A 26,772-nucleotide genomic window follows, 5' to 3' on the forward strand; every position below is an offset into this window, starting at 1 on the left:
TTTATGAATTATGAAGCCTTCATGCGATTTATGTGTTTTTTTATTATTACATAAATTCTTCAAAATTCACAAAAAGTGAGGTTAGCTGATGAAGATTTTCTCATAGAACAAAATGTTTAAGTTATCCTAAACCCGAGTTTAGTACAGAACTTATTTTCGGCGTTTATCCTTCCAAAAAACGCCATTCATTTTCCTCATAGGCTTTGTCCAACGAACCGTAGCGGAGTTAGTGCATACAAAAAAAAGGACACCATTACTATGTTTTTATATTTTTTTTTATTGAATCAAATATAACAGACAGAAATCATTGCGTTCAAGAATTAACAAGAACCTAAAAGACAAACTAAAACTAAAACAGAGAAATTAGTTTTGAGTTTTGACAGCGTAAGAAAATTAGTCAATGACACTTATTCAGAAAATAATTCGTTATAATATTGGACCGTAGACAAGCGTTTCTTATTATTTAGCAATTTCAGAGACTCAATTTAAAAAAACTAAAGTCTATCAAAAATCACTTTAAAGCAGGGGGTTGCCATTACTATTTCTCTCAAATAGAGACCGTGGAGCATGTATTGCTACAGTGTGGGCAGTATCAGAGGGAAAGAGAGATGATGAGATCTAGTATGAGGGAGAAGGGGATACAGGAAGTTAGTTTAAAGAGTATATCGAGTAGAACGTCATTAGATATCATCTCAAATATTTTGTTATTTTTTAAAGAGAAACGGGGTTGGCGGGTAGGATTGAGTTTCTCCCTGTCTCTGGCCCACACTCCAGTACGGTAGGTGGCGGTAATGCGCCATAACGGAGACGTAAAACTGACAGGTAGGATTTAGTTTCTCCCTGTCTCTGGCCCACACTCCAGTACGGTAGGTGGCGGTAATGCGCCATAACGTTGGATGCCAACCGCCGATAAACCCCACAGAAGAAGAAGACTATTTCTCTCCGTACAACTGAAAAACTCGTGACGCCGGCGGAAGTGCAAGCTCCACCCAAGCCCATTGTCCAATTAGAGGTCGTTAAATCAGCTGTCTCCGCCTCTCGTTGGTCTGTTCACATTGTACAAGGAAGCGAACCTTGGGACCCACATTTATTTTATCGAGATATTTTATTAATGTGCGAGTACAACTCACGGTCATAAACACAGACGCTTTGGTGCTGAAAGACAACGGGGAAAAGGGACAATATGGAGAACGGGTTATCCTCGACCGGTGACATCAAGTTGGACCAAGCCATCAACCAGTGGTTGCAGTTTGACAAGGTAAGCTGCAAAGTGGTAAAATTACAGCTAGCTAACTACCACGACAACTCAAAACGTTTATTAACTTCTGCTTTTGGCGAAGTGACAAGTTCGCTAACTACACAGCTAAAAAATAAGTCGGAGTTAACAAGCGGATAAAGTAGATCAAACATTAGTTCTCCTGCCTACGAAAAAAGTATGAATGTATGCACTCACTACTGTAATTCCCTCTGGATAATAACGTCTGCTAAATGACTAAAATGTGAAATGTATTTGAACAATGTTTGGATTTTTGTTGTCAGCTAGCTTGCTAACTAAGTTAGCCTTGGTTTTCTAGCTAGGTACATACCTTTTCACTTAAGATACATCGCTGACACAGTAAAGTTAGTTACCGCTGACATTTCTGAAACAATAGTTTGAATACAAAAAGTAGGAAATTCTAGGAAGACTAGCTAGTGACCGTGATTGAAGACTGGTGTTACAACTTGCAAGAACAGGATGTATCTACTGTTGTCAGCTACATTGTATTTTGCTACATGTTTGCATAGATAGACTCTAATGAATCATTAGCAATGTACTTGTCTTCGCCCGTTTTATATTGGCAACATGCAGTAGCAGTAAAACGCAGTGTTGCTGGAGCTACAAGCCCCCAATTACGAGGCGCTACTGTATCTAGCTAACTACCTGGGGGCATTGGAATCAATATAACGTGCATCCACCTGACCCACCCACCCACTAAGGGGCATTCATGTGTTTAAACGGAAATGGGACGCCACCAATCAGGCAGAAATGGGAGAAGTACATGTGATTTCAATTATCCTCTTTTAACATAACAACGTTACCTCCTAACAAGTCTCAGGCATGTGGCTGGGAATGAGATGAGATGGGATGGATAGTGGTGTCTGTGTGTTGTCTGTGTGTGTTGTCTGTGTGTGTGTGTGTGTGTGTTGTCTGTGTGTGTGTGTGTGTGTGTCTGTGTGTTGTGTGTGTGTGTGTGTCTGTGTGTGTGTGTCTGTGTGTGTGTGTGTACATTACTATCATGCTTTTGCCTCACATGGCTTCACTTTCCCCCCTCCCCCTCCTCTCCCTTCAAAGAGGGGGCTATGGAGGATCTGCAGAGATGATTCTGTACATGTAAACAACACTCCAGGGATTTACATTTTAATGTCTGAAAAGCACTCGCCCATTGGTCAAGTCAGGAGTATTTTTTTTGGGATGCCCGAAGAAGATCGTGATCACTTGCCCGAAAAAATGTAAAGTAGCTGTTTTCACCTTCGCACAGGGGAGGAACCAGAAACACCAGACTACTGGGATTCTATGCATTTAGGTTGTTATAATTAAATTAAATAAAACTTTCCCAATGGGGCAGGCTCAACTTACATCACCCGGGCAATAGGGCAACCCTTAATGTAAATCCTCCTCCTCAACCTTCAAAGAGGGGGCTATGGAGGATCTGCAGAGATGATTCTGTACACACTCACACCCCTGTCCCCTCTGTAGAACCCCCAGACAGTAGCGTTGGTGCATGGCCTGGTGAAGGAGGGGGCGGTGGGGGAGCTGCGGAGGTGTTTTGGCTCTAGGATGGAGTTTGGGACGGCTGGCCTCAGAGCTGCCATGGGACCAGGGATCTCCTGTATGAACGACCTCACCATCATACAGACCACACAGGTATGACCTACGACCTCACCATCATACAGACCACACAGGTATGACCTACGACCTCACCATCATACAGACCACACAGGTATGACCTACGACCTCACCATCATACAGACCACACAGGTATGACCTACGACCTCACCATCATACCAACCACAGGAATGACCTACGACCTCACCATCATACAGACCACACAGGTATGACCTACGACCTCACCATCATACAGACCACGCAGGTATGACCTACGACCTCACCATCATACAGACCACGCAGGTATGACCTACGACCTCACCATCATACAGACCACGCAGGTATGACCTACGACCTCACCATCATACAGACCACGCAGGTATGACCTACGACCTCACCATCATACAGACCACGCAGGAATGACCTACGACCTCACCATCATACAGACCACAGGTATGACCTACGACCTCACCATCATACCAACCACAGGTATGACCTACGACCTCACCATCATACCAACCACAGGTATGATCTACGACCTCACCATCATACAGACCACACAGGTATGACCTACGACCTCACCATCATACAGACCACACGTGTGACCTACGACCTCACCATCATATGACCACAGGAATGACCTACGACCTCACCATCATACAGCCCACACAGGTCGTAGCAACACACATACACACACACACACTGGTGCCGCATGGTCATTGGCTCCTCCTGATTATGTGGTGTCAGCACACAACAATGCTTTTAGTGTTTTACTAAACACGTTCTCTCTCTCCCCCCCTCTCCTCTCCCCCCCTCCCCCTCTCCCCTCCCCCCTCCCCCCCAGGGGTTCTGTAAGTATCTGGAGCACTGTTTCGGGGAGGGTCTGAAGGAGAGAGGAGTGGTGGTAGGGTTTGATGCCCGTGCCCACCCCACCAGTGGAGGCAGCAGTAAACATTTTGCCAGCCTGGCAGCCGCCGTGTTCACCAGCCGGGGAGTACCTGTCCACCTGTTCTGTGACATCACACCCACACCCTTCGTGGTACGCCTGTCTGTATAATAACACACGCCTGTCTGTATAATAACACACCTGTCTATATAATAACACACGCCTGTCTATATAATAACACGCCTGTCTATATAATAACACACCTGTCTATATAATAACACACCTGTCTATATAATAACACACGCCTGTCTATATAATAACACACGCCTGTCTGTATAATAACACACGCCTGTCTGTATAATAACACACCTGTCTATATAATAACACACGCCTGTCTATATAATAACACGCCTGTCTATATAATAACACACCTGTCTATATAATAACACGCCTGCCTATATAATAACACGCCTGTCTATATAATAACACGCCTGTCTATATAATAACACGCCTGTCTATATAATAACACGCCTGTCTATATAATAACACGCCTGTCTATATAATAACACGCCTGTCTATATAATAACACGCCTGTCTATATAATAACACGCGCCTGTCTATATAATAACACACGCCTGTCTATATAATAATAACACGCCTGTCTATATAATAATAACACGCCTGTCTATATAATAATAACACGCCTGTCTATATAATAACACGCCTGTCTATATAATAACACGCCTGTCTATATAATAACACGCCTGTCTATATAATAACACGCCTGTCTATATAATAACACGCCTGTCTATATAATAACACACGCCTGTCTATATAATAACACACGCCTGTCTATATAATAATAACACGCCTGTCTATATAATAATAACACGCCTGTCTATATAATAATAACACGCCTGTCTATATAATAACACACGCCTGTCTATATAATAATAACACGCCTGTCTATATAATAACACGCCTGTCTATATAATAATAACACGCCTGTCTATATAATAATAACACGCCGGTCTATATAATAACACACGCCTGTCTATATAATAATAACACGCCTGTCTATATAATAATAACACGCCTGTCTATATAATAATAACACGCCTGTCTATATAATAATAACACGCCTGTCTATATAATAATAACACGCCTGTCTATATAATAATAACACGCCTGTCTATATAATAATAACACGCCTGTCTATATAATAATAACACGCCTGTCTATATAATAACACGCCTTACAGGTAGACCTACACAGTAACCCACCTGTAGTCTAACTAATGCAGCATAGTGGCTACGTGGCTGAAACACGGGGTTTGCACTCTGATTATCACCTGTAGTCTAACTAATGCAGCATAGTGGCTACATGGCTGAAACACGGGGTTTGCACTCTGATTATCACCTGTAGTCTAACTAATGCAGCATAGTGGCTACGTGGCTGAAACACGGGGTTGGCACTCTGCATTATCACCTGTAGTCTAACTAATGCAGCATAGTGGCTACGTGGCTGAAACACGGGGTTGGCACTCTGCATTATCACCTGTAGTCTAACTAATGCAGCATAGTGGCTACGTGGCTGAAACACGGGGTTGGCACTCTGATTATCACCTGTAGTCTAACTAATGCAGCATAGTGGCTACGTGGCTGAAACACGGGGTTGGCACTCTGCATTATCACCTGTAGTCTAACTAATGCAGCATAGTGGCTACGTGGCTGAAACACGGGGTTGGCACTCTGATTATCACCTGTAGTCTAACTAATGCAGCATAGTGGCTACGTGGCTGAAACATTGGGTTGGCACTCTGATTATCACCTGTAGTCTAACTAATGCAGCATAGTGGCTACGTGGCTGAAACACGGGGTTGGCACTCTGATTATCACCTGTAGTCTAACTAATGCAGCATAGTGGCTACGTGGCTGAAACACGGGGTTGGCACTCTGATTATCACCTGTAGTCTAACTAATGCAGCATAGTGGCTACGTGGCTGAAACACGGGGTTGGCACTCTGCATTATCACCTGTAGTCTAACTAATGCAGCATAGTGACTACGTGGCTGAAACACGGGGTTGGCACTCTGCATTATCACCTGTAGTCTAACTAATGCAGCATAGTGGCTACGTGGCTGAAACACGGGGTTGGCACTCTGCATTATCACCTGTAGTCTAACTAATGCAGCATAGTGGCTACGTGGCTGAAACACGGGGTTGGCACTCTGATTATCACCTGTAGTCTAACTAATGCAGCATAGTGGCTACGTGGCTGAAACACGGGGTTGGCACTCTGATTACCCCTAGTTAATGAGGTAGATCACAGGCTCTAAATGTGATGTTGTTGGTTCCACTGGCGCTTATTTAATGTTGATGTATAAAACCCAATATTATTATAATATTAGATCATATTTAGTTAGTCTGACCTATCTGGGACACCTACAATCATTCAAAGAAATAGAAGTGTTTTTCGGTTTCAGAATCAACTTAATTTGCTATTTTGGTTAATGGCCTTGGTGCCCTGGCAGATTGCCCCCCCCCCTTAAGGACAAATGCCCGTAAAACCAGGACATTCCAGGCCAGACAGACACCCTTTGTGGTATCTGTTGATGTAATGTCACAGAAGCACTCACAGGCCTAGACTTTCCACACTTTAACCATGTGGATTCTTAGTTGACCTTTCACCGGACTCTCTGGAAAGTTTTTGCCGTTGTTACTTTGCTGTTTGCAGGGTACAAAAAAAACAGACAGACACACACACACACACACACACACACACACACACACACAAACGGATTCCTCTGGCCCTGGAGTCAAGCCAATCTGGGATCTCCTCCAAAATCTCAGAGCCAATCGGAGCGGGCCATTCCTTGATCATGCACACATCACATGGCTAGTTGGCTGTTCCTTTACACGGTCAGGTGTTTTGGCAGGGTTAATAATCCTCTCCTATATTAATGAGCTGTAGTCACACCTTGATTATGTGTTAATAAGGGTCTTTCCCTCTCCAGCCCTTCACTGTATCTCATCTGGGTCTGTGTGCTGGTGTCATGGTAACCGCCTCCCACAACCCCAAACAGGACAACGGATACAAGGTAACATTCATTACTTTATTGATTGATTATTTCAGTGTTTCTTTTCAGTCTTAGGCGTATTGATCTGTTTCTGTTGGATCAGTTTCTAGGTGTATTAGACCAGTGTAAAGTAGTCTCTCTCTCTCTCTCTCTCTCTGTCTCTGTCTCTCTCTCTCTCTCCTGCATCCTTCTCTCACTCCGTCTTTCACTCTCTTTCTGTCGGACTCTCTCTCTCTGTGTCTCTCTCTCTCTCTCTCTCCTGTCTCCCAGGTGTATTGGGAGAACGGTGCCCAGATCGTGCCGCCCCATGATAAGGGTATCTCTGTAGCCATCGAGGCTAACCTGGAGCCCTGGCCTGGGTCCTGGGACACAACCTCTCACAGCCCTCTGCTGAAGGACCCTTACCAAGACATTCACACTGAGTACTACCGGACCATCCAGCAACACTGTCACCACAGGTACTCCCCCCCCCCCCCCCTCCTCTGACCCCCATCTCCCCCACTCCCTCCTCTAACCCCCATCTCCCGTCCTTTTCAGGGAAATCAACAAGAGTTCGGAGGTGAAGATCGTGCACACCTCCGTGCACGGAGTAGGGCACACCTTCGTCCAATCAGCTTTCAAGGCCTTTGACCTACGACCCCCGTACGCTGTGGAGGAACAGAAAGACCCTGACCCCGAGTTCCCCACCGTCCAATACCCCAACCCTGAGGAGGGGGAGGGGGTCCTGGTACACAGAACTAGTCTCAATCCTAGACAACATGGTGTAATAATGGGACATGCCAACCCCCTCCCTCCCTCCCTCCAACAGTCTAGAACTAGTCCCAATCCTAGACAACATGGTGTAATAATGGGACATGCCAACCCCTCCCTCCCTCCCTCCAACAGTCTAGAACTAGTCCCAATCCTAGACAACATGGTGTAATAATGGGACATGCCAACCCCTCCCTCCCTCCCTCCCAACAGTCTAGAACTAGTCTCAATCCTAGACAACATGGTGTAATAATGGGACATGCCAACCCCTCCCTCCCTCCCTCCAACAGTCTAGAACTAGTCCCAATCCTAGACAACATGGTGTAATAATGGGACATGCCAACCCCTCCTCCCTCCCTCCAACAGTCTAGAACTAGTCTCAATCCTAGACAACATGGTGTAATAATGGGACATGCCAACCCCTCCCTCCCTCCCTCCAACAGTCTAGAACTAGTCCCAATCCTAGACAACATGGTGTAATAATGGGACATGCCAACCCCTCCCTCCCTCCCTCCAACAGTCTAGAACTAGTCCCAATCCTAGACAACATGGTGTAATAATGGGACATGCCAACCCCTCCCTCCCTCCCTCCAACAGTCTAGAACTAGTCCCAATCCTAGACAACATGGTGTAATAATGGGACATGCCAACCCCTCCCTCCCTCCCTCCAACAGTCTAGAACTAGTCTCAATCCTAGACAACATGGTGTAATAATGGGACATGCCAACCCCTCCCTCCCTCCCTCCAACAGTCTAGAACTAGTCTCAATCCTAGACAACATGGTGTAATAATGGGACATGCCAACCCCTCCCTCCCTCCCTCCCTCCAACAGTCTAGAACTAGTCCCAATCCTAGACAACATGGTGTAATAATGGGACATGCCAACCCTCCCTCCCTCCCTCCAACAGTCTAGAACTAGTCCCAATCCTAGACAACATGGTGTAATAATGGGACATGCCAACCCCTCCCTCCCTCCCTCCAACAGTCTAGAACTAGTCCCAATCCTAGACAACATGGTGTAATAATGGGACATGCCAACCCCTCCCTCCCTCCCTCCAACAGTCTAGAACTAGTCCCAATCCTAGACAACATGGTGTAATAATGGGACATGCCAACCCCTCCCTCCCTCCCTCCAACAGTCTAGAACTAGTCCCAATCCTAGACAACATGGTGTAATAATGGGACATGCCAACCCCTCCCTCCCTCCCTCCCTCCAACAGTCTAGAACTAGTCTCAATCCTAGACAACATGGTGTAATAATGGGACATGCCAACCCCTCCCTCCCTCCCTCCAACAGTCTAGAACTAGTCTCAATCCTAGACAACATGGTGTAATAATGGGACATGCCAACCCCTCCCTCCCTCCCTCCAACAGTCTAGAACTAGTCTCAATCCTAGACAACATGGTGTAATAATGGGACATGCCAACCCCCTCCCTCCCTCCCTCCAACAGTCTAGAACTAGTCCCAATCCTAGACAACATGGTGTAATAATGGGACATGCCAACCCCTCCCTCCCTCCCTCCAACAGTCTAGAACTAGTCCCAATCCTAGACAACATGGTGTAATAATGGGACATGCCAACCCCTCCCCCCCTCCCTCCAACAGTCTAGAACTAGTCTCAATCCTAGACAACATGGTGTAATAATGGGACATGCCAACCCCCTCCCTCCCTCCCTCCAACAGTCTAGAACTAGTCCCAATCCTAGACAACATGGTGTAATAATGGGACATGCCAACCCCTCCCTCCCTCCCTCCCTCCAACAGTCTAGAACTAGTCCCAATCCTAGACAACATGGTGTAATAATGGGACATGCCAACCCCTCCCTCCCTCCCTCCAACAGTCTAGAACTAGTCCCAATCCTAGACAACATGGTGTAATAATGGGACATGCCAACCCCCTCCCTCCCTCCCTCCAACAGTCTAGAACTAGTCTCAATCCTAGACAACATGGTGTAATAATGGGACATGCCAACCCCTCCCTCCCTCCCTCCAACAGTCTAGAACTAGTCCCAATCCTAGACAACATGGTGTAATAATGGGACATGCCAACCCCTCCCTCCCTCCCTCCAACAGTCTAGAACTAGTCTCAATCCTAGACAACATGGTGTAATAATGGGACATGCCAACCCCTCCCTCCCTCCCTCCCTCCAACAGTCTAGAACTAGTCCCAATCCTAGACAACATGGTGTAATAATGGGACATGCCAACCCCTCCCTCCCTCCCTCCAACAGTCTAGAACTAGTCCCAATCCTAGACAACATGGTGTAATAATGGGACATGCCAACCCCTCCCTCCCTCCCTCCCTCCAACAGTCTAGAACTAGTCCCAATCCTAGACAACATGGTGTAATAATGGGACATGCCAACCCCTCCCTCCCTCCCTCCAACAGTCTAGAACTAGTCCCAATCCTAGACAACATGGTGTAATAATGGGACATGCCAACCCTCCCTCCCTCCCTCCAACAGTCTAGAACTAGTCCCAATCCTAGACAACATGGTGTAATAATGGGACATGCCAACCCCTCCCTCCCTCCCTCCAACAGTCTAGAACTAGTCCCAATCCTAGACAACATGGTGTAATAATGGGACATGCCAACCCCTCCCTCCCTCCCTCCAACAGTCTAGAACTAGTCCCAATCCTAGACAACATGGTGTAATAATGGGACATGCCAACCCCTCCCTCCCTCCCTCCAACAGTCTAGAACTAGTCTCAATCCTAGACAACATGGTGTAATAATGGGACATGCCAACCCCTCCCTCCCTCCCTCCAACAGTCTAGAACTAGTCCCAATCCTAGACAACATGGTGTAATAATGGGACATGCCAACCCCTCCCTCCCTCCCTCCAACAGTCTAGAACTAGTCCCAATCCTAGACAACATGGTGTAATAATGGGACATGCCAACCCCTCCCTCCCTCCAACAGTCTAGAACTAGTCTCAATCCTAGACAACATGGTGTAATAATGGGACATGCCAACCCCTCCCTCCCTCCCTCCAACAGTCTAGAACTAGTCCCAATCCTAGACAACATGGTGTAATAATGGGACATGCCAACCCCCTCCCTCCCTCCCTCCAACAGTCTAGAACTAGTCCCAATCCTAGACAACATGGTGTAATAATGGGACATGCCAACCCCTCCCTCCCTCCCTCCAACAGTCTAGAACTAGTCCCAATCCTAGACAACATGGTGTAATAATGGGACATGCCAACCCCTCCCTCCCTCCCTCCAACAGTCTAGAACTAGTCCCAATCCTAGACAACATGGTGTAATAATGGGACATGCCAACCCCTCCCTCCCTCCCTCCAACAGTCTAGAACTAGTCCCAATCCTAGACAACATGGTGTAATAATGGGACATGCCAACCCCTCCCTCCCTCCCTCCAACAGTCTAGAACTAGTCCCAATCCTAGACAACATGGTGTAATAATGGGACATGCCAACCCCTCCCTCCCTCCCTCCAACAGTCTAGAACTAGTCCCAATCCTAGACAACATGGTGTAATAATGGGACATGCCAACCCCTCCCTCCCTCCCTCCAACAGTCTAGAACTAGTCCCAATCCTAGACAACATGGTGTAATAATGGGACATGCCAACCCCTCCCTCCCTCCCTCCAACAGTCTAGAACTAGTCCCAATCCTAGACAACATGGTGTAATAATGGGACATGCCAACCCCTCCCTCCCTCCCTCCAACAGTCTAGAACTAGTCCCAATCCTAGACAACATGGTGTAATAATGGGACATGCCAACCCCCTCCCTCCCTCCCTCCAACAGTCTAGAACTAGTCCCAATCCTAGACAACATGGTGTAATAATGGGACATGCCAACCCCCTCCCTCCCTCCCTCCAACAGTCTAGAACTAGTCCCAATCCTAGACAACATGGTGTAATAATGGGACATGCCAACCCCTCCCTCCCTCCCCTCCAACAGTCTAGAACTAGTCCCAATCCTAGACAACATGGTGTAATAATGGGACATGCCAACCCCTCCCTCCCTCCCTCCAACAGTCTAGAACTAGTCCCAATCCTAGACAACATGGTGTAATAATGGGACATGCCAACCCCCTCCCTCCCTCCCTCCAACAGTCTAGAACTAGTCCCAATCCTAGACAACATGGTGTAATAATGGGACATGCCAACCCCCTCCCTCCCTCCAACAGTCTAGAACTAGTCCCAATCCTAGACAACATGGTGTAATAATGGGACATGCCAACCCCTCCCTCCCTCCCTCCAACAGTCTAGAACTAGTCCCAATCCTAGACAACATGGTGTAATAATGGGACATGCCAACCCCTCCCTCCCTCCCTCCAACAGTCTAGAACTAGTCCCAATCCTAGACAACATGGTGTAATAATGGGACATGCCAACCCCTCCCTCCCTCCCTCCAACAGTCTAGAACTAGTCCCAATCCTAGACAACATGGTGTAATAATGGGACATGCCAACCCCTCCCTCCCTCCCTCCAACAGTCTAGAACTAGTCCCAATCCTAGACAACATGGTGTAATAATGGGACATGCCAACCCCTCCCTCCCTCCCTCCAACAGTCTAGAACTAGTCCCAATCCTAGACAACATGGTGTAATAATGGGACATGCCAACCCCTCCCTCCCTCCCTCCAACAGTCTAGAACTAGTCCCAATCCTAGACAACATGGTGTAATAATGGGACATGCCAACCCCTCCCTCCCTCCCTCCAACAGTCTAGAACTAGTCCCAATCCTAGACAACATGGTGTAATAATGGGACATGCCAACCCCTCCCTCCCTCCCTCCAACAGTCTAGAACTAGTCCCAATCCTAGACAACATGGTGTAATAATGGGACATGCCAACCCCTCCCTCCCTCCCTCCAACAGTCTAGAACTAGTCTCAATCCTAGACAACATGGTGTAATAATGGGACATGCCAACCCCTCCCTCCCTCCCTCCAACAGTCTAGAACTAGTCCCAATCCTAGACAACATGGTGTAATAATGGGACATGCCAACCCCCCTCCCTCCCTCCCTCCAACAGTCTAGAACTAGTCTCAATCCTAGACAACATGGTGTAATAATGGGACATGCCAACCCCTCCCTCCCTCCCCTCCAACAGTCTAGAACTAGTCCCAATCCTAGACAACATGGTGTAATAATGGGACATGCCAACCCCTCCCTCCCTCCCTCCCTCCAACAGTCTAGAACTAGTCCCAATCCTAGACAACATGGTGTAATAATGGGACATGCCAACCCCCTCCCTCCCTCCCTCCAACAGTCTAGAACTAGTCCCAATCCTAGACAACATGGTGTAATAATGGGACATGCCAACCCCCCCCCTCCCTCCCTCCAACAGTCTAGAACTAGTCCCAATCCTAGACAACATGGTGTAATAATGGGACATGCCAACCCCTCCCTCCCTCCCTCCAACAGTCTAGAACTAGTCCCAATCCTAGACAACATGGTGTAATAATGGGACATGCCAACCCCTCCCTCCCTCCCTCCAACAGTCTAGAACTAGTCCCAATCCTAGACAACATGGTGTAATAATGGGACATGCCAACCCCCTCCCTCCCTCCAACAGTCTAGAACTAGTCCCAATCCTAGACAACATGGTGTAATAATGGGACATGCCAACCCCCCTCCCTCCCTCCAACAGTCTAGAACTAGTCCCAATCCTAGACAACATGGTGTAATAATGGGACATGCCAACCCCCTCCCTCCCTCCAACAGTCTAGAACTAGTCCCAATCCTAGACAACATGGTGTAATAATGGGACATGCCAACCTCCCTCCCTCCCTCCAACAGTCTAGAACTAGTCCCAATCCTAGACAACATGGTGTAATAATGGGACATGCCAACCCCTCCCTCCCTCCCTCCAACAGTCTAGAACTAGTCCCAATCCTAGACAACATGGTGTAATAATGGGACATGCCAACCCCTCCCTCCCTCCCTCCAACAGTCTAGAACTAGTCCCAATCCTAGACAACATGGTGTAATAATGGGACATGCCAACCCCCTCCCTCCCTCCCTCCAACAGTCTAGAACTAGTCCCAATCCTAGACAACATGGTGTAATAATGGGACATGCCAACCCCTCCCTCCCTCCAACAGTCTAGAACTAGTCTCAATCCTAGACAACATGGTGTAATAATGGGACATGCCAACCCCTCCCTCCCTCCCTCCAACAGTCTAGAACTAGTCCCAATCCTAGACAACATGGTGTAATAATGGGACATGCCAACCCCTCCCTCCCCCCTCCAACAGTCTAGAACTAGTCCCAATCCTAGACAACATGGTGTAATAATGGGACATGCCAACCCCTCCCTCCCTCCAACAGTCTAGAACTAGTCCCAATCCTAGACAACATGGTGTAATAATGGGACATGCCAACCCCCTCCCTCCCTCCCTCCAACAGTCTAGAACTAGTCCCAATCCTAGACAACATGGTGTAATAATGGGACATGCCAACCCCTCCCTCCCTCCCTCCCTCCAACAGTCTAGAACTAGTCCCAATCCTAGACAACATGGTGTAATAATGGGACATGCCAACCCCTCCCTCCCTCCAACAGTCTAGAACTAGTCCCAATCCTAGACAACATGGTGTAATAATGGGACATGCCAACCCCTCCCTCCCTCCCTCCAACAGTCTAGAACTAGTCCCAATCCTAGACAACATGGTGTAATAATGGGACATGCCAACCCCTCCCTCCCTCCCTCCAACAGTCTAGAACTAGTCCCAATCCTAGACAACATGGTGTAATAATGGGACATGCCAACCCCTCCCTCCCTCCCTCCAACAGTCTAGAACTAGTCCCAATCCTAGACAACATGGTGTAATAATGGGACATGCCAACCCCTCCCTCCCTCCCTCCAACAGTCTAGAACTAGTCTCAATCCTAGACAACATGGTGTAATAATGGGACATGCCAACCCCCCTCCCTCCCTCCAACAGTCTAGAACTAGTCCCAATCCTAGACAACATGGTGTAATAATGGGACATGCCAACCCCCTCCCTCCCTCCCTCCCTCCAACAGTCTAGAACTAGTCCCAATCCTAGACAACATGGTGTAATAATGGGACATGCCAACCCCCTCCCTCCCTCCAACAGTCTAGAACTAGTCCCAATCCTAGACAACATGGTGTAATAATGGGACATGCCAACCCCTCCCTCCCTCCCTCCAACAGTCTAGAACTAGTCCCAATCCTAGACAACATGGTGTAATAATGGGACATGCCAACCCTCCCTCCCTCCCTCCAACAGTCTAGAACTAGTCCCAATCCTAGACAACATGGTGTAATAATGGGACATGCCAACCCCCTCCCTCCCTCCAACAGTCTAGAACTAGTCCCAATCCTAGACAACATGGTGTAATAATGGGACATGCCAACCCCTCCCTCCCTCCCTCCCTCCAACAGTCTAGAACTAGTCCCAATCCTAGACAACATGGTGTAATAATGGGACATGCCAACCCCCTCCCTCCCTCCCTCCAACAGTCTAGAACTAGTCTCAATCCTAGACAACATGGTGTAATAATGGGACATGCCAACCCCCCTCCCTCCCTCCAACAGTCTAGAACTAGTCCCAATCCTAGACAACATGGTGTAATAATGGGACATGCCAACCCCTCCCTCCCTCCCTCCAACAGTCTAGAACTAGTCCCAATCCTAGACAACATGGTGTAATAATGGGACATGCCAACCCCTCCCTCCCTCCCTCCAACAGTCTAGAACTAGTCCCAATCCTAGACAACATGGTGTAATAATGGGACATGCCAACCCCTCCCTCCCTCCCTCCAACAGTCTAGAACTAGTCCCAATCCTAGACAACATGGTGTAATAATGGGACATGCCAACCCCTCCCCTCCCTCCCTCCCTCCAACAGTCTAGAACTAGTCCCAATCCTAGACAACATGGTGTAATAATGGGACATGCCAACCCCTCCCTCCCTCCCTCCAACAGTCTAGAACTAGTCCCAATCCTAGACAACATGGTGTAATAATGGGACATGCCAACCCCTCCCTCCCTCCCTCCAACAGTCTAGAACTAGTCCCAATCCTAGACAACATGGTGTAATAATGGGACATGCCAACCCCTCCCTCCCCTTGGTTTGAAGCTTCCTCCCCCTAGTTAGGTCAGAGACAGGGTTCAAATCATGTCTTGTTGTTTTCATTGTTCTCCCATTGTCCCACTGAAGCTAGAAGCACATCTAGTTAGTTGATTAGTATCTCTGCTTTCCAACTGTGATACCGGTGTGTGTGTGTGTGTGTGTGTGTTAACGGTGTGTTTGTGTGTTTCCTGCAGACCCTGTCGTTTGCCCTGGCGGAGAGGGAGGGAGCTAGTGTAGTTCTGGCCAACGACCCTGATGCTGACCGCCTGGCCATCGCTGAGAAACAGAAGGGGTAGGGTACATGTTGTGTAGTGTTCATTGGTGATGAGTTGGGGGGGCGTTGCTGGGCTGATGGGTGTGTGACATCTCTCTGTCTCTGTCTCTCTCTCTCTCTCTTTCTGTCCCCCATCTCTCTCTCTGTGTGTGTGTAGTGGTCAGTGGCGTGTGTTCAGTGGTAATGAGTTGGGGGCGTTGCTGGGCTGGTGGGTGTACCAGTGTTGGAAACAGACCAACCCAGACCAGTCTACGGTGAAGTCAGTCTACATGCTGGCCTCCACCGTCTCCTCTAAGATTCTACGGGCCATCGCTCTCAAGGAGGGCTTCCACTTTGAGGTAACACACACACACAGACATATACACACACACACACATAGACACAGACAAATAGAGTGGCTTGCGAAAGTATTCACCCCCCCTTGGCACTTTTCCTATTTTGTTGCCTTACAACCTGGAATCATTTGATTTACACAACATGCCTACCACTTTGAAGATGCAAAGTCAATACTTTGTAGAGCCACCTTTTGCAGCAATTACAGCTGCAAGTCTCTTGGGGTATGTTTCTATAAGCTTGGCACATCTAGCCACAGGGATCTTTGCCCATTCTTCAAGGCAAAACTGCTCCAGCTCCTTCAAGTTGGATAGTTTCCGCTGGTGTACAGCAATCTTTAAGTCATACCACAGATTCTCAATTGGATTGAGGTCTGGGCTTTGACTAGGCCATTCCAAGACATTTAAATGTTTCCCCTTAAACCACTCGAGTGTTGCTTTAGCAGTATGCTTAGGGTCATTGTCCTGCTGGAAGGTGAACCTCCATCCAAGTCTCAAATCTCTGGAAGACTGAAACAGGTTTCCCTCAAGAATTTCCCTGTATTTAGCGCCATGCATCATTCCTTCAATTCTGACCAGTTTCCCAGGCCCTGCCGATGGAAAAACATCCCCACAGCATGATGCTGCCACCACCATGCTTCACTGTGGGGATGGTGTTCTCGGGGTGATGAAAGGTGTTGGGTTTCAGAACAGGTGTGTATATAAACTGAGATCATGTGACACTTAGATTGCACACAGGTGGACTTTATTTAACTAATTATGTGACTTCTGAAGGTAATTGGTTGCACCAGATCTTAACAAGTTATTTTTAAAATTTCACTTCACCAATTTTGACTATTTTGTGTATGTCCATTACATGAAATCCAAATAAAAATCCATTTAAATTACAGGTTGTAATGCAACAAAATAGAAAAAACGCCAAGGGGGATGAATACCTTTTGCAAGGCACTGTACATACATATATTTCACTCACACACACTTTGAATTTACCAACAAACCCTTATACCCACAGACATTTCAGATCACACTCTGGCTCACAAACACATTCAATGAACAGACCTCATTTCATTCAATGAACAGACCTCATTTCATTCAATGAACAGACCTCATTTCATTCAATGAACAGACCTCATATCAATCAATGAACAGACATATCAATATTCTAAGGTATTTTTGAAGCCAAATCTCAATACCACTAGCTTACATCCTTTTATGAATGAATACATTTAATGGATGACTGATGTTGTTGATGAGGGCACTTCCTGACTATGACATCACATCCTGTGTGGACAGGAAACTCTGACGGGGTTCAAGTGGATGGGCAACAGAGCCAGAGAGCTGCTGGACCAGCACAAGATAGTACTGTTTGCTTTCGAGGAGGCTATAGGTACAGACCACACCACACCACACCACACCACACCATACTACACCATACTACACCACACCACACCACACCACACCACACCACACCATACTACACCATACACCACACCACACCACACTATACTACACCATACCACACCACACCACACCACACCACACCACACCACACCACACTACACCATACTACACCACACTACACCATACTACACCACACCACACCACACCACACTACACCATACTACACCACACCATACCACACCACACCACACCACACCACTACACCATACTACACCACACCATACCACACCACACCACACCACACTACACCATACTACACCACACCATACCACACCACACCACACCACACCACACCACACCACACCACACCATACTACACCACACCATACCACACCACACCACACCACACCACACCACACCACACCACACCATACTACACCACACCACACCACACCATACTACACCACACCACACCACACCACACCACACCACACCATACTACACCACACCACACCACACCACACCACACCATACTACACCACACCACACCACACCACACCACACCACACCACACCACACCACACCACACCACACCACACCACACCACACCACACCACACCACACTACACTACACTACACCATACTACACCACACCACACCACACCACACCACACCACACCACACCACACCACACCACACCACACCACACCACACCACACCACACCACACCACACCACACCACACCACACCACACCACACCACACCACACACACCACACTGAGACATCTGTGGCAAATTTTTTAAAGTGGCCTTTTATTGTCCCCAGCACAAGGTGCATCTGTGTAACGATAATGCTGTTTAATCAGCTTCTTGATATGCCACAGCTGTCAGGTGGATGGATTATCTTAACAAAGGAGAAATGCTCTCTAACAGGGATGGAAACAAAATTTGTGGACAACGTTTGAGAGAAAAAAAAGCTTTTTGTGCGTATGGAACATATCTGGGATCTTTTTATTTCGGCTCACGAAACATGGGACCAACACTTTTACATTTTTGTCATTTAGCAGACGCTCTTATCCAGAGCAACTTACCGTATTTGTGGAATTATTCCATATGTGTTATTTCATAGTTTTGATGTCTTCACTATTATTCTACAATGTAGTAATGAAATTAGTAGGTGAATGAGTAGTTGTGTCCAAACTTTTGACTGGTACTGTACATAAAATGTGATAAATATTTAAAACTAAGGTTAAATATCTTGAGTGAGTTAGTATGTTTTTAACATTGGTTAATCATGTGTCCTTCTGTTATTGTCTTAATGCATCTCATTATTCTTAAAGCTTTGCATGTGTATATATTATAATACAATATTATTTTTGGACGATATTATACCGATACTTTATCGATTTGTACATATTATTTTCGCTAGGTAGCGTTAGCTAGCGCTAGCCGGCTATACCCGCGCCAAAACTCCAGTATTGTTCATCCTATAGCTTGTTCTCCATCTTCTTTTTAAATAGCGAGCCAACATGTTTTCAGCACTTTTATTTCCATGACTGATCAAAAACTAATTTTCTCATGGCTCTCTCTTGTCTTTCTGCAGCAGACACATACAGGTAACTGCCAAAATAAAGGAAACCCCAACATGAAGTGTCTTTAATAGGGCATTGGGCCTCCACAAGCCAGAACAGCTTCAATGCGCCTTGGCATAGATTCTACAAGTGTCTGGAACTCCTATTGGAGGGATGCGACGGCGTTCTTCCACCAGAAATTACATAATTTGGTGTTTTTTTGTTGACGGTGGTGGAAAGCGCTGTCTCAGGCGCCCGCTCCAGAATCTCCCAGAAGTGTTCAGTTGGGTTGAGATCTGGTGACTGAGACACACAAATACCCTTTAAACCCCCCCATGCTCCTTTGAGATCCCTCTTTCAAAGTCACTGAGATCTCTTCTTCTAGCCACTGGTAGCCAAAATAATGGGCATCTGGGCATTTTTATAGATGACCCTAAGCATGATGGGATGTTAATTGCTTAATTAACTCAGGAACCACACCTGTGTGGAAGCACCTGCTTTCAATATACTTTGTATCCCTCATTTACTCAAGTGTTTCCTTTATTTTGGCAGTTACCTGTAGTAAGCAGTGTGTTTGGAATATCAAATCACAATAAAATCACAGTATCGAATCACGATACATATAGAATCATGAGAATCGTAGTACGTATGGTGAGGTCCCTGGTAATTCAGTACATATCGTATGGTGAGGTCCCTGGTAATTCATTACATATGGTATGGTGAGGTCCCTGGTAATTCAGTACATATGGTATGGTGAGGTCCCTGGTAATTCAGTACATATGGTATGGTGAGGTCCCTGGTAATTCAATACATATCGTATGGTGAGGTCCCTGGTAATTCATTACATATGGTATGGTGAGGTCCCTGGTAATTCAGTACATATGGTATGGTGAGGTCCCTGGTAATTCAGTACATATCGTATGGTGAGGTCCCTGGTAATTCAGTGCATATCGTATGGTGAGGTCCCTGGTAATTCATTACATATGGTATGGTGAGGTCCCTGGTAATTCATTACATATGGTATGGTGAGGTCCCTGGTAATTCAGTACATATGGTATGGTGAGGTCCCTGGTAATTCATTACATATCGTATGGTGAGGTCCCTGGTAATTCATTACATATGGTATGGTGAGGTCCCTGGTAATTCATTACATATGGTATGGTGAGGTCCCTGGTAATTCAGTACATATCGTATGGTGAGGTCCCTGGTAATTCAGTACATATCGTATGGTGAGGTCCCTAGTAATTCATTACATATCGTATGGTGAGGTCCCTGGTAATTCATTACATATGGTATGGTGAGGTCCCTGGTAATTCATTACATATGGTATGGTGAGGTCCCTGGTAATTCAGTACATATCGTATGGTGAGGTCCCTGGTAATTCATTGTTGTTTGTGTTTTTATTGAAGAGATGGAGAGAGAATGCGTCTGATGATGAGACTAGAGTTTAGTGGGATTTAAATGACTGTCCTTCACCACTGGACCAGCCAGACTACAGTTTAATGGGTTTTAAATGACTTCATGTGAGTTTCATTAGATATGGGTGGGGGGTGGGGGGGGTTAATGGAATGGCCACACACCCCTTGTCAGCAGAGCACAGGGAGCATGGCTCTTCCATTTAGATGGTCTTAATCACATCACCCACCTGGTTGTGTTGCAGGGTACATGTGTAGTTCTGCCATTAGATGGTCTGTAATCCCATCACCCACCTGGTTGTGTTGCAGGGTACATGTGTAGTTCTGCCATTAGATGGTCTGTAATCACATCACCCACCTGGTTGTGTTGCAGGGTACATGTGTAGTTCTGCCATTAGATGGTCTGTAATCACATCACCCACCTGGTTGTGTTGCAGGGTACATGTGTAGTTCTGCCATTAGATGGTCTGTAATCACATCACCCACCTGGTTGTGTTGCAGGGTACATGTGTAGTTCTGCCATTAGATGGTCTTAATCCCATCACCCACCTGGTTGTGTTGCAGGGTACATGTGTAGTTCTGCCATTAGATGGTCTTTAATCACATCACCCACCTGGTTGTGTTGCAGGGTACATGTGTAGTTCTGCCATTAGATGGTCTGTAATCACATCACCCACCTGGTTGTGTTGCAGGGTACATGTGTAGTTCTGCCATTAGATGGTCTGTAATCACATCACCCACCTGGTTGTGTTGCAGGGTACATGTGTAGTTCTGCCATTAGATGGTCTGTAATCACATCACCCACCTGGTTGTGTTGCAGGGTACATGTGTAGTTCTGCCATTAGATGGTCTGTAATCACATCACCCACCTGGTTGTGTTGCAGGGTACATGTGTAGTTCTGCCATTAGATGGTCTTAATCCCATCACCCACCTGGTTGTGTTGCAGGGTACATGTGTAGTTCTGCCATTAGATGGTCTGTAATCCCATCACCCACCTGGTTGTGTTGCAGGGTACATGTGTAGTTCTGCCATTAGATGGTCTGTAATCCCATCACCCACCTGGTTGTGTTGCAGGGTACATGTGTAGTTCTGCCATTAGATGGTCTGTAATCCCATCACCCACCTGGTTGTGTTGCAGGGTACATGTGTAGTTCTGCTGTGCTGGATAAAGATGGGGTCAGTGCAGCAGCCATCGCAGGGGAGATGACATCATACCTGGCCACTAAGAACACCACGCTGTCACAACAACTCACTGCTATCTACGAGGAGTGAGACACACACACACCTCACACACACACACACACACACACCTAACACACACACCTACACACACACCTACACACACACACACACACACACCTAACACACACACCTAACATACACACACACACCTAACACAGACACCTCACACACACACACACACACACCTCACGCAGACATTTATTTGACCGTTATGTTAGATATGTATGTATAGAAAATAAAGAAGAGATTTTCCAGATGTCCAAAGTGCTTTACATAGTAACTCTCTCTCTGTCTCTCTCTCTCTCTCATAATAATATACCATTTAGCAGACGCTTTTATCCAAAGCGACTTACAGTCATGTGTGCATACATTTTTACGTATGCTATCTCCACCCTCCTCTCCTCCAGGTATGGGTACCACATCACTAAGAACTCCTACTTCATCTGTCACGACCAGGAAGTGATCCGGGCCATGTTTGACCGGCTGCGTCACTACGGTAACCAGGACCAGGAGGCTGTGTCGTACCCCAGACAGTGTGGAGGCGTCCCCATCACGGCTGTACGGGACCTCACTACTGGATACGACAGCAACCAGACAGACAACAAGGCTGTAAGGAGATCACCACTGTGTTATATACACGCTGTCTCTCTCGCTCGCTCCCCCCCCCCAGGTTCTCCCCACCTCCACCAGTAGTCAGATGATCTCCTTTAATCTCCCCCCCCCCCAGGTTCTCCCCACCTCCACCAGTAGTCAGATGATCTCCTTTAATCTAACCCCCCAGGTTCTCCCCACCTCCACCAGTAGTCAGATGATCTCCTTTAATCTCTCCCCCCCAGGTTCTCCCCACCTCCACCAGTAGTCAGATGATCTCCTTTAATCTCCCCCCCAGGTTCTCCCCACCTCCACCAGTAGTCAGATGATCTCCTTTAATCTCCCCCCAGGTTCTCCCCCACCTCCACAGGTTCTCCCCACCTCCACCAGTAGTCAGATGATCTCCTTTAATCTCCCCCCAGGTTCTCCCCACCTCCACCAGTAGTCAGATGATCTCCTTTAATCTCCCCCCAGGTTCTCCCCACCTCCACCAGTAGTCAGATGATCTCCTTTAATCTCCCCCCCAGGTTCTCCCCACCTCCACCAGTAGTCAGATGATCTCCTTTAATCTCCCCCCAGGTTCTCCCCACCTCCACCAGTAGTCAGATGATCTCCTTTAATCTCCCCCCCCAGGTTCTCCCCACCTCCACCAGTAGTCAGATGATCTCCTTTAATCTCTCCCCCCAGGTTCTCCCCACCTCCACCAGTAGTCAGATGATCTCCTTTAATCTCCCCCCCAGGTTCTCCCCACCTCCACCAGTAGTCAGATGATCTCCTTTAATCTCCCCCCAGGTTCTCCCCACCTCCACCAGTAGTCAGATGATCTCCTTTAATCTCCCCCCAGGTTCTCCCCACCTCCACCAGTAGTCAGATGATCTCCTTTAATCTCCCCCCAGGTTCTCCCCACCTCCACCAGTAGTCAGATGATCTCCTTTAATCTCCCCCCCAGGTTCTCCCCCACCTCCACCAGTAGTCAGATGATCTCCTTTAATCTCCCCCCCAGGTTCTCCCCACCTCCACCAGTAGTCAGATGATCTCCTTTAATCTCTCCCCCAGGTTCTCCCCACCTCCACCAGTAGTCAGATGATCTCCTTTAATCTCCCCCCAGGTTCTCCCCCACCTCCACCAGTAGTCAGATGATCTCCTTTAATCTCCCCCCCCCAGGTTCTCCCCACCTCCACCAGTAGTCAGATGATCTCCTTTAATCTCCCCCCCAGGTTCTCCCCACCTCCACCAGTAGTCAGATGATCTCCTTTAATCTCCCCCCAGGTTCTCCCCACCTCCACCAGTAGTCAGATGATCTCCTTTAATCTCCCCCCAGGTTCTCCCCACCTCCACCAGTAGTCAGATGATCTCCTTTAATCTCCCCCCCAGGTTCTCCCCACCTCCACCAGTAGTCAGATGATCTCCTTTAATCTCTCCCCCCAGGTTCTCCCCACCTCCACCAGTAGTCAGATGATCTCCTTTAATCTCCCCCCAGGTTCTCCCCACCTCCACCAGTAGTCAGATGATCTCCTTTAATCTCTCCCCCAGGTTCTCCCCACCTCCACCAGTAGTCAGATGATCTCCTTTAATCTCCCCCCAGGTTCTCCCCACCTCCACCAGTAGTCAGATGATCTCCTTTAATCTCTCCCCCAGGTTCTCCCCACCTCCACCAGTAGTCAGATGATCTCCTTTAATCTCTCCCCCCAGGTTCTCCCCACCTCCACCAGTAGTCAGATGATCTCCTTTAATCTCTCCCCCCAGGTTCTCCCCACCTCCACCAGTAGTCAGATGATCTCCTTTAATCTCCCCCCAGGTTCTCCCCACCTCCACCAGTAGTCAGATGATCTCCTTTAATCTCTCCCCCCAGGTTCTCCCCACCTCCACCAGTAGTCAGATGATCTCCTTTAATCTCCCCCCCAGGTTCTCCCCACCTCCACCAGTAGTCAGATGATCTCCTTTAATCTCCCCCCAGGTTCTCCCCACCTCCACCAGTAGTCAGATGATCTCCTTTAATCTCCCCCCAGGTTCTCCCCACCTCCACCAGTAGTCAGATGATCTCCTTTAATCTCCCCCCAGGTTCTCCCCACCTCCACCAGTAGTCAGATGATCTCCTTTAATCTCCCCCCCAGGTTCTCCCCACCTCCACCAGTAGTCAGATGATCTCCTTTAATCTCTCCCCCCAGGTTCTCCCCACCTCCACCAGTAGTCAGATGATCTCCTTTAATCTCCCCCCCCCAGGTTCTCCCCACCTCCACCAGTAGTCAGATGATCTCCTTTAATCTCCCCCCCAGGTTCTCCCCACCTCCACCAGTAGTCAGATGATCTCCTTTAATCTCCCCCCAGGTTCTCCCCACCTCCACCAGTAGTCAGATGATCTCCTTTAATCTCCCCCCAGGTTCTCCCCACCTCCACCAGTAGTCAGATGATCTCCTTTAATCTCCCCCCAGGTTCTCCCCACCTCCACCAGTAGTCAGATGATCTCCTTTAATCTCCCCCCAGGTTCTCCCCACCTCCACCAGTAGTCAGATGATCTCCTTTAATCTCCCCCCAGGTTCTCCCCACCTCCACCAGTAGTCAGATGATCTCCTTTAATCTCCCCCCAGGTTCTCCCCACCTCCACCAGTAGTCAGATGATCTCCTTTAATCTCCCCCCAGGTTCTCCCCACCTCCACCAGTAGTCAGATGATCTCCTTTAATCTCCCCCCAGGTTCTCCCCACCTCCACCAGTAGTCAGATGATCTCCTTTAATCTCCCCCCAGGTTCTCCCCACCTCCACCAGTAGTCAGATGATCTCCTTTAATCTCCCCCCCAGGTTCTCCCCCACCTCCACCAGTAGTCAGATGATCTCCTTTAATCTCTCCCCCAGGTTCTCCCCACCTCCACCAGTAGTCAGATGATCTCCTTTAATCTCTCCCCCAGGTTCTCCCCACCTCCACCAGTAGTCAGATGATCTCCTTTAATCTCTCCCCCAGGTTCTCCCCACCTCCACCAGTAGTCAGATGATCTCCTTTAATCTTCCCCCCCAGGTTCTCCCCACCTCCACCAGTAGTCAGATGATCTCCTTTAATCTCCCCCCAGGTTCTCCCCACCTCCACCAGTAGTCAGATGATCTCCTTTAATCTCCCCCCAGGTTCTCCCCACCTCCACCAGTAGTCAGATGATCTCCTTTAATCTCTCCCCCCCCAGGTTCTCCCCACCTCCACCAGTAGTCAGATGATCTCCTTTAATCTCTCCCCCCAGGTTCTCCCCACCTCCACCAGTAGTCAGATGATCTCCTTTAATCTCCCCCCCAGGTTCTCCCCACCTCCACCAGTAGTCAGATGATCTCCTTTAATCTCTCCCCCAGGTTCTCCCCACCTCCACCAGTAGTCAGATGATCTCCTTTAATCTCCCCCCAGGTTCTCCCCACCTCCACCAGTAGTCAGATGATCTCCTTTAATCTCCCCCCAGGTTCTCCCCACCTCCACCAGTAGTCAGATGATCTCCTTTAATCTCCCCCAGGTTCTCCCCACCTCCACCAGTAGTCAGATGATCTCCTTTAATCTCCCCCCCCAGGTTCTCCCCACCTCCACCAGTAGTCAGATGATCTCCTTTACCTTCTCTAACGGGGGCGTGGCCACCATGAGGACCAGTGGAACAGAACCCAAGATCAAGTACTATACTGAGCTGTGTGCTGCCCCCGGCAACAGGTATAAAACACACTCTGACAGACAGATAGACACACACACACACACACACACACACACACTGTATACTATACTGAGCTGTGTGCTGCCCCCGGCAACAGGTATAAAACACACTCTGACAGACACACACACACTATTTACACCAAGACACCAAGACACACACACACACACACTGTATACTACACTGAGCTGTGTTCTGCCCCCGGGAACAGGTACACACACTGCAAAACACACACACACACACACACAATACGTACACATCCTCTATACACAGCCACACTTCACACACACACTCATAGCAGTGCTGTAGCAGATGTCAAACTTTAATTAGTCTTTCCATTCCTCCCTCCCCTTCCTCCCTCCCTCCCTCCCTCCCTCCTCCATCCCATTCCTCCCTCCCTCCAATCTCTCTCTCCGTTCTGTCTTTTCTCCTCCTCCTCCTCCTCTCTGTCCCAGTGATGTTAAAGGTTTGCAGAAGGAGTTAGATGACCTGGTTGATGCCATCATAGAGGACTTCTTCCAGCCCATGAAGAATAACCTGCTGCCCAAGCCGGAGTAGCACCACATACAGCAGTGACTTGCAAACCAATAAAGACCAGCACTGGTTTACATTCCTGA

At 47.9% G+C, this 26,772-nt stretch overlaps 1 protein-coding gene across 4 annotated transcripts; it reads left to right on the forward strand.

Annotated features, from left to right (window-relative positions):
* Window positions 1–1,008: 1,008 nt before the first annotated feature.
* pgm2 (phosphoglucomutase 2) lies at window positions 1,009–26,772 on the forward strand. 4 transcript variants are annotated; one of them, XM_045216685.1, is made up of 13 exons: window positions 1,015–1,258; window positions 2,738–2,905; window positions 3,711–3,905; window positions 6,769–6,852; window positions 7,102–7,289; window positions 7,369–7,558; window positions 15,851–15,948; window positions 16,088–16,268; window positions 17,556–17,649; window positions 21,789–21,918; window positions 22,300–22,501; window positions 26,024–26,157; window positions 26,611–26,772. In XM_045216685.1, the coding sequence occupies exons 1-13, from the start codon at window positions 1,184–1,186 to the stop codon at window positions 26,711–26,713; spliced, it is 1,842 nt and encodes a 613-aa protein (XP_045072620.1). In that variant the 5' UTR covers window positions 1,015–1,183; the 3' UTR covers window positions 26,714–26,772. The 4 variants fall into 4 exon arrangements, with proteins under 4 accessions (XP_045072621.1, XP_045072620.1, XP_045072623.1 ...); XM_045216686.1 differs by lacking the exons at window positions 26,024–26,157; window positions 26,611–26,772 and adding an exon at window positions 22,563–22,836 and having other exon boundaries at window positions 1,009–1,258; XM_045216687.1 differs by lacking the exons at window positions 1,015–1,258; window positions 2,738–2,905 and adding an exon at window positions 3,258–3,429.

The sequence above is a fragment of the Coregonus clupeaformis genome, unplaced genomic scaffold, assembly GCF_020615455.1.
Source record: "Coregonus clupeaformis isolate EN_2021a unplaced genomic scaffold, ASM2061545v1 scaf0774, whole genome shotgun sequence".
NCBI classification, from domain to species: domain Eukaryota; kingdom Metazoa; phylum Chordata; class Actinopteri; order Salmoniformes; family Salmonidae; genus Coregonus; species Coregonus clupeaformis.

Bases quoted from the DNA above. Each gene is read 5' to 3' on its own strand.
- pgm2 (XM_045216685.1), top strand. From the start codon at position 1,184: ATGGAGAACGGGTTATCCTCGACCGGTGACATCAAGTTGGACCAAGCC. The intron at 7,290-7,368 runs GTACTCCCCCCC...CGTCCTTTTCAG, and splicing joins CAGCAACACTGTCACCACAG to GGAAATCAACAAGAGTTCGG. The intron at 26,158-26,610 runs GTATAAAACACA...TCTCTGTCCCAG, and splicing joins TGTGCTGCCCCCGGCAACAG to TGATGTTAAAGGTTTGCAGA.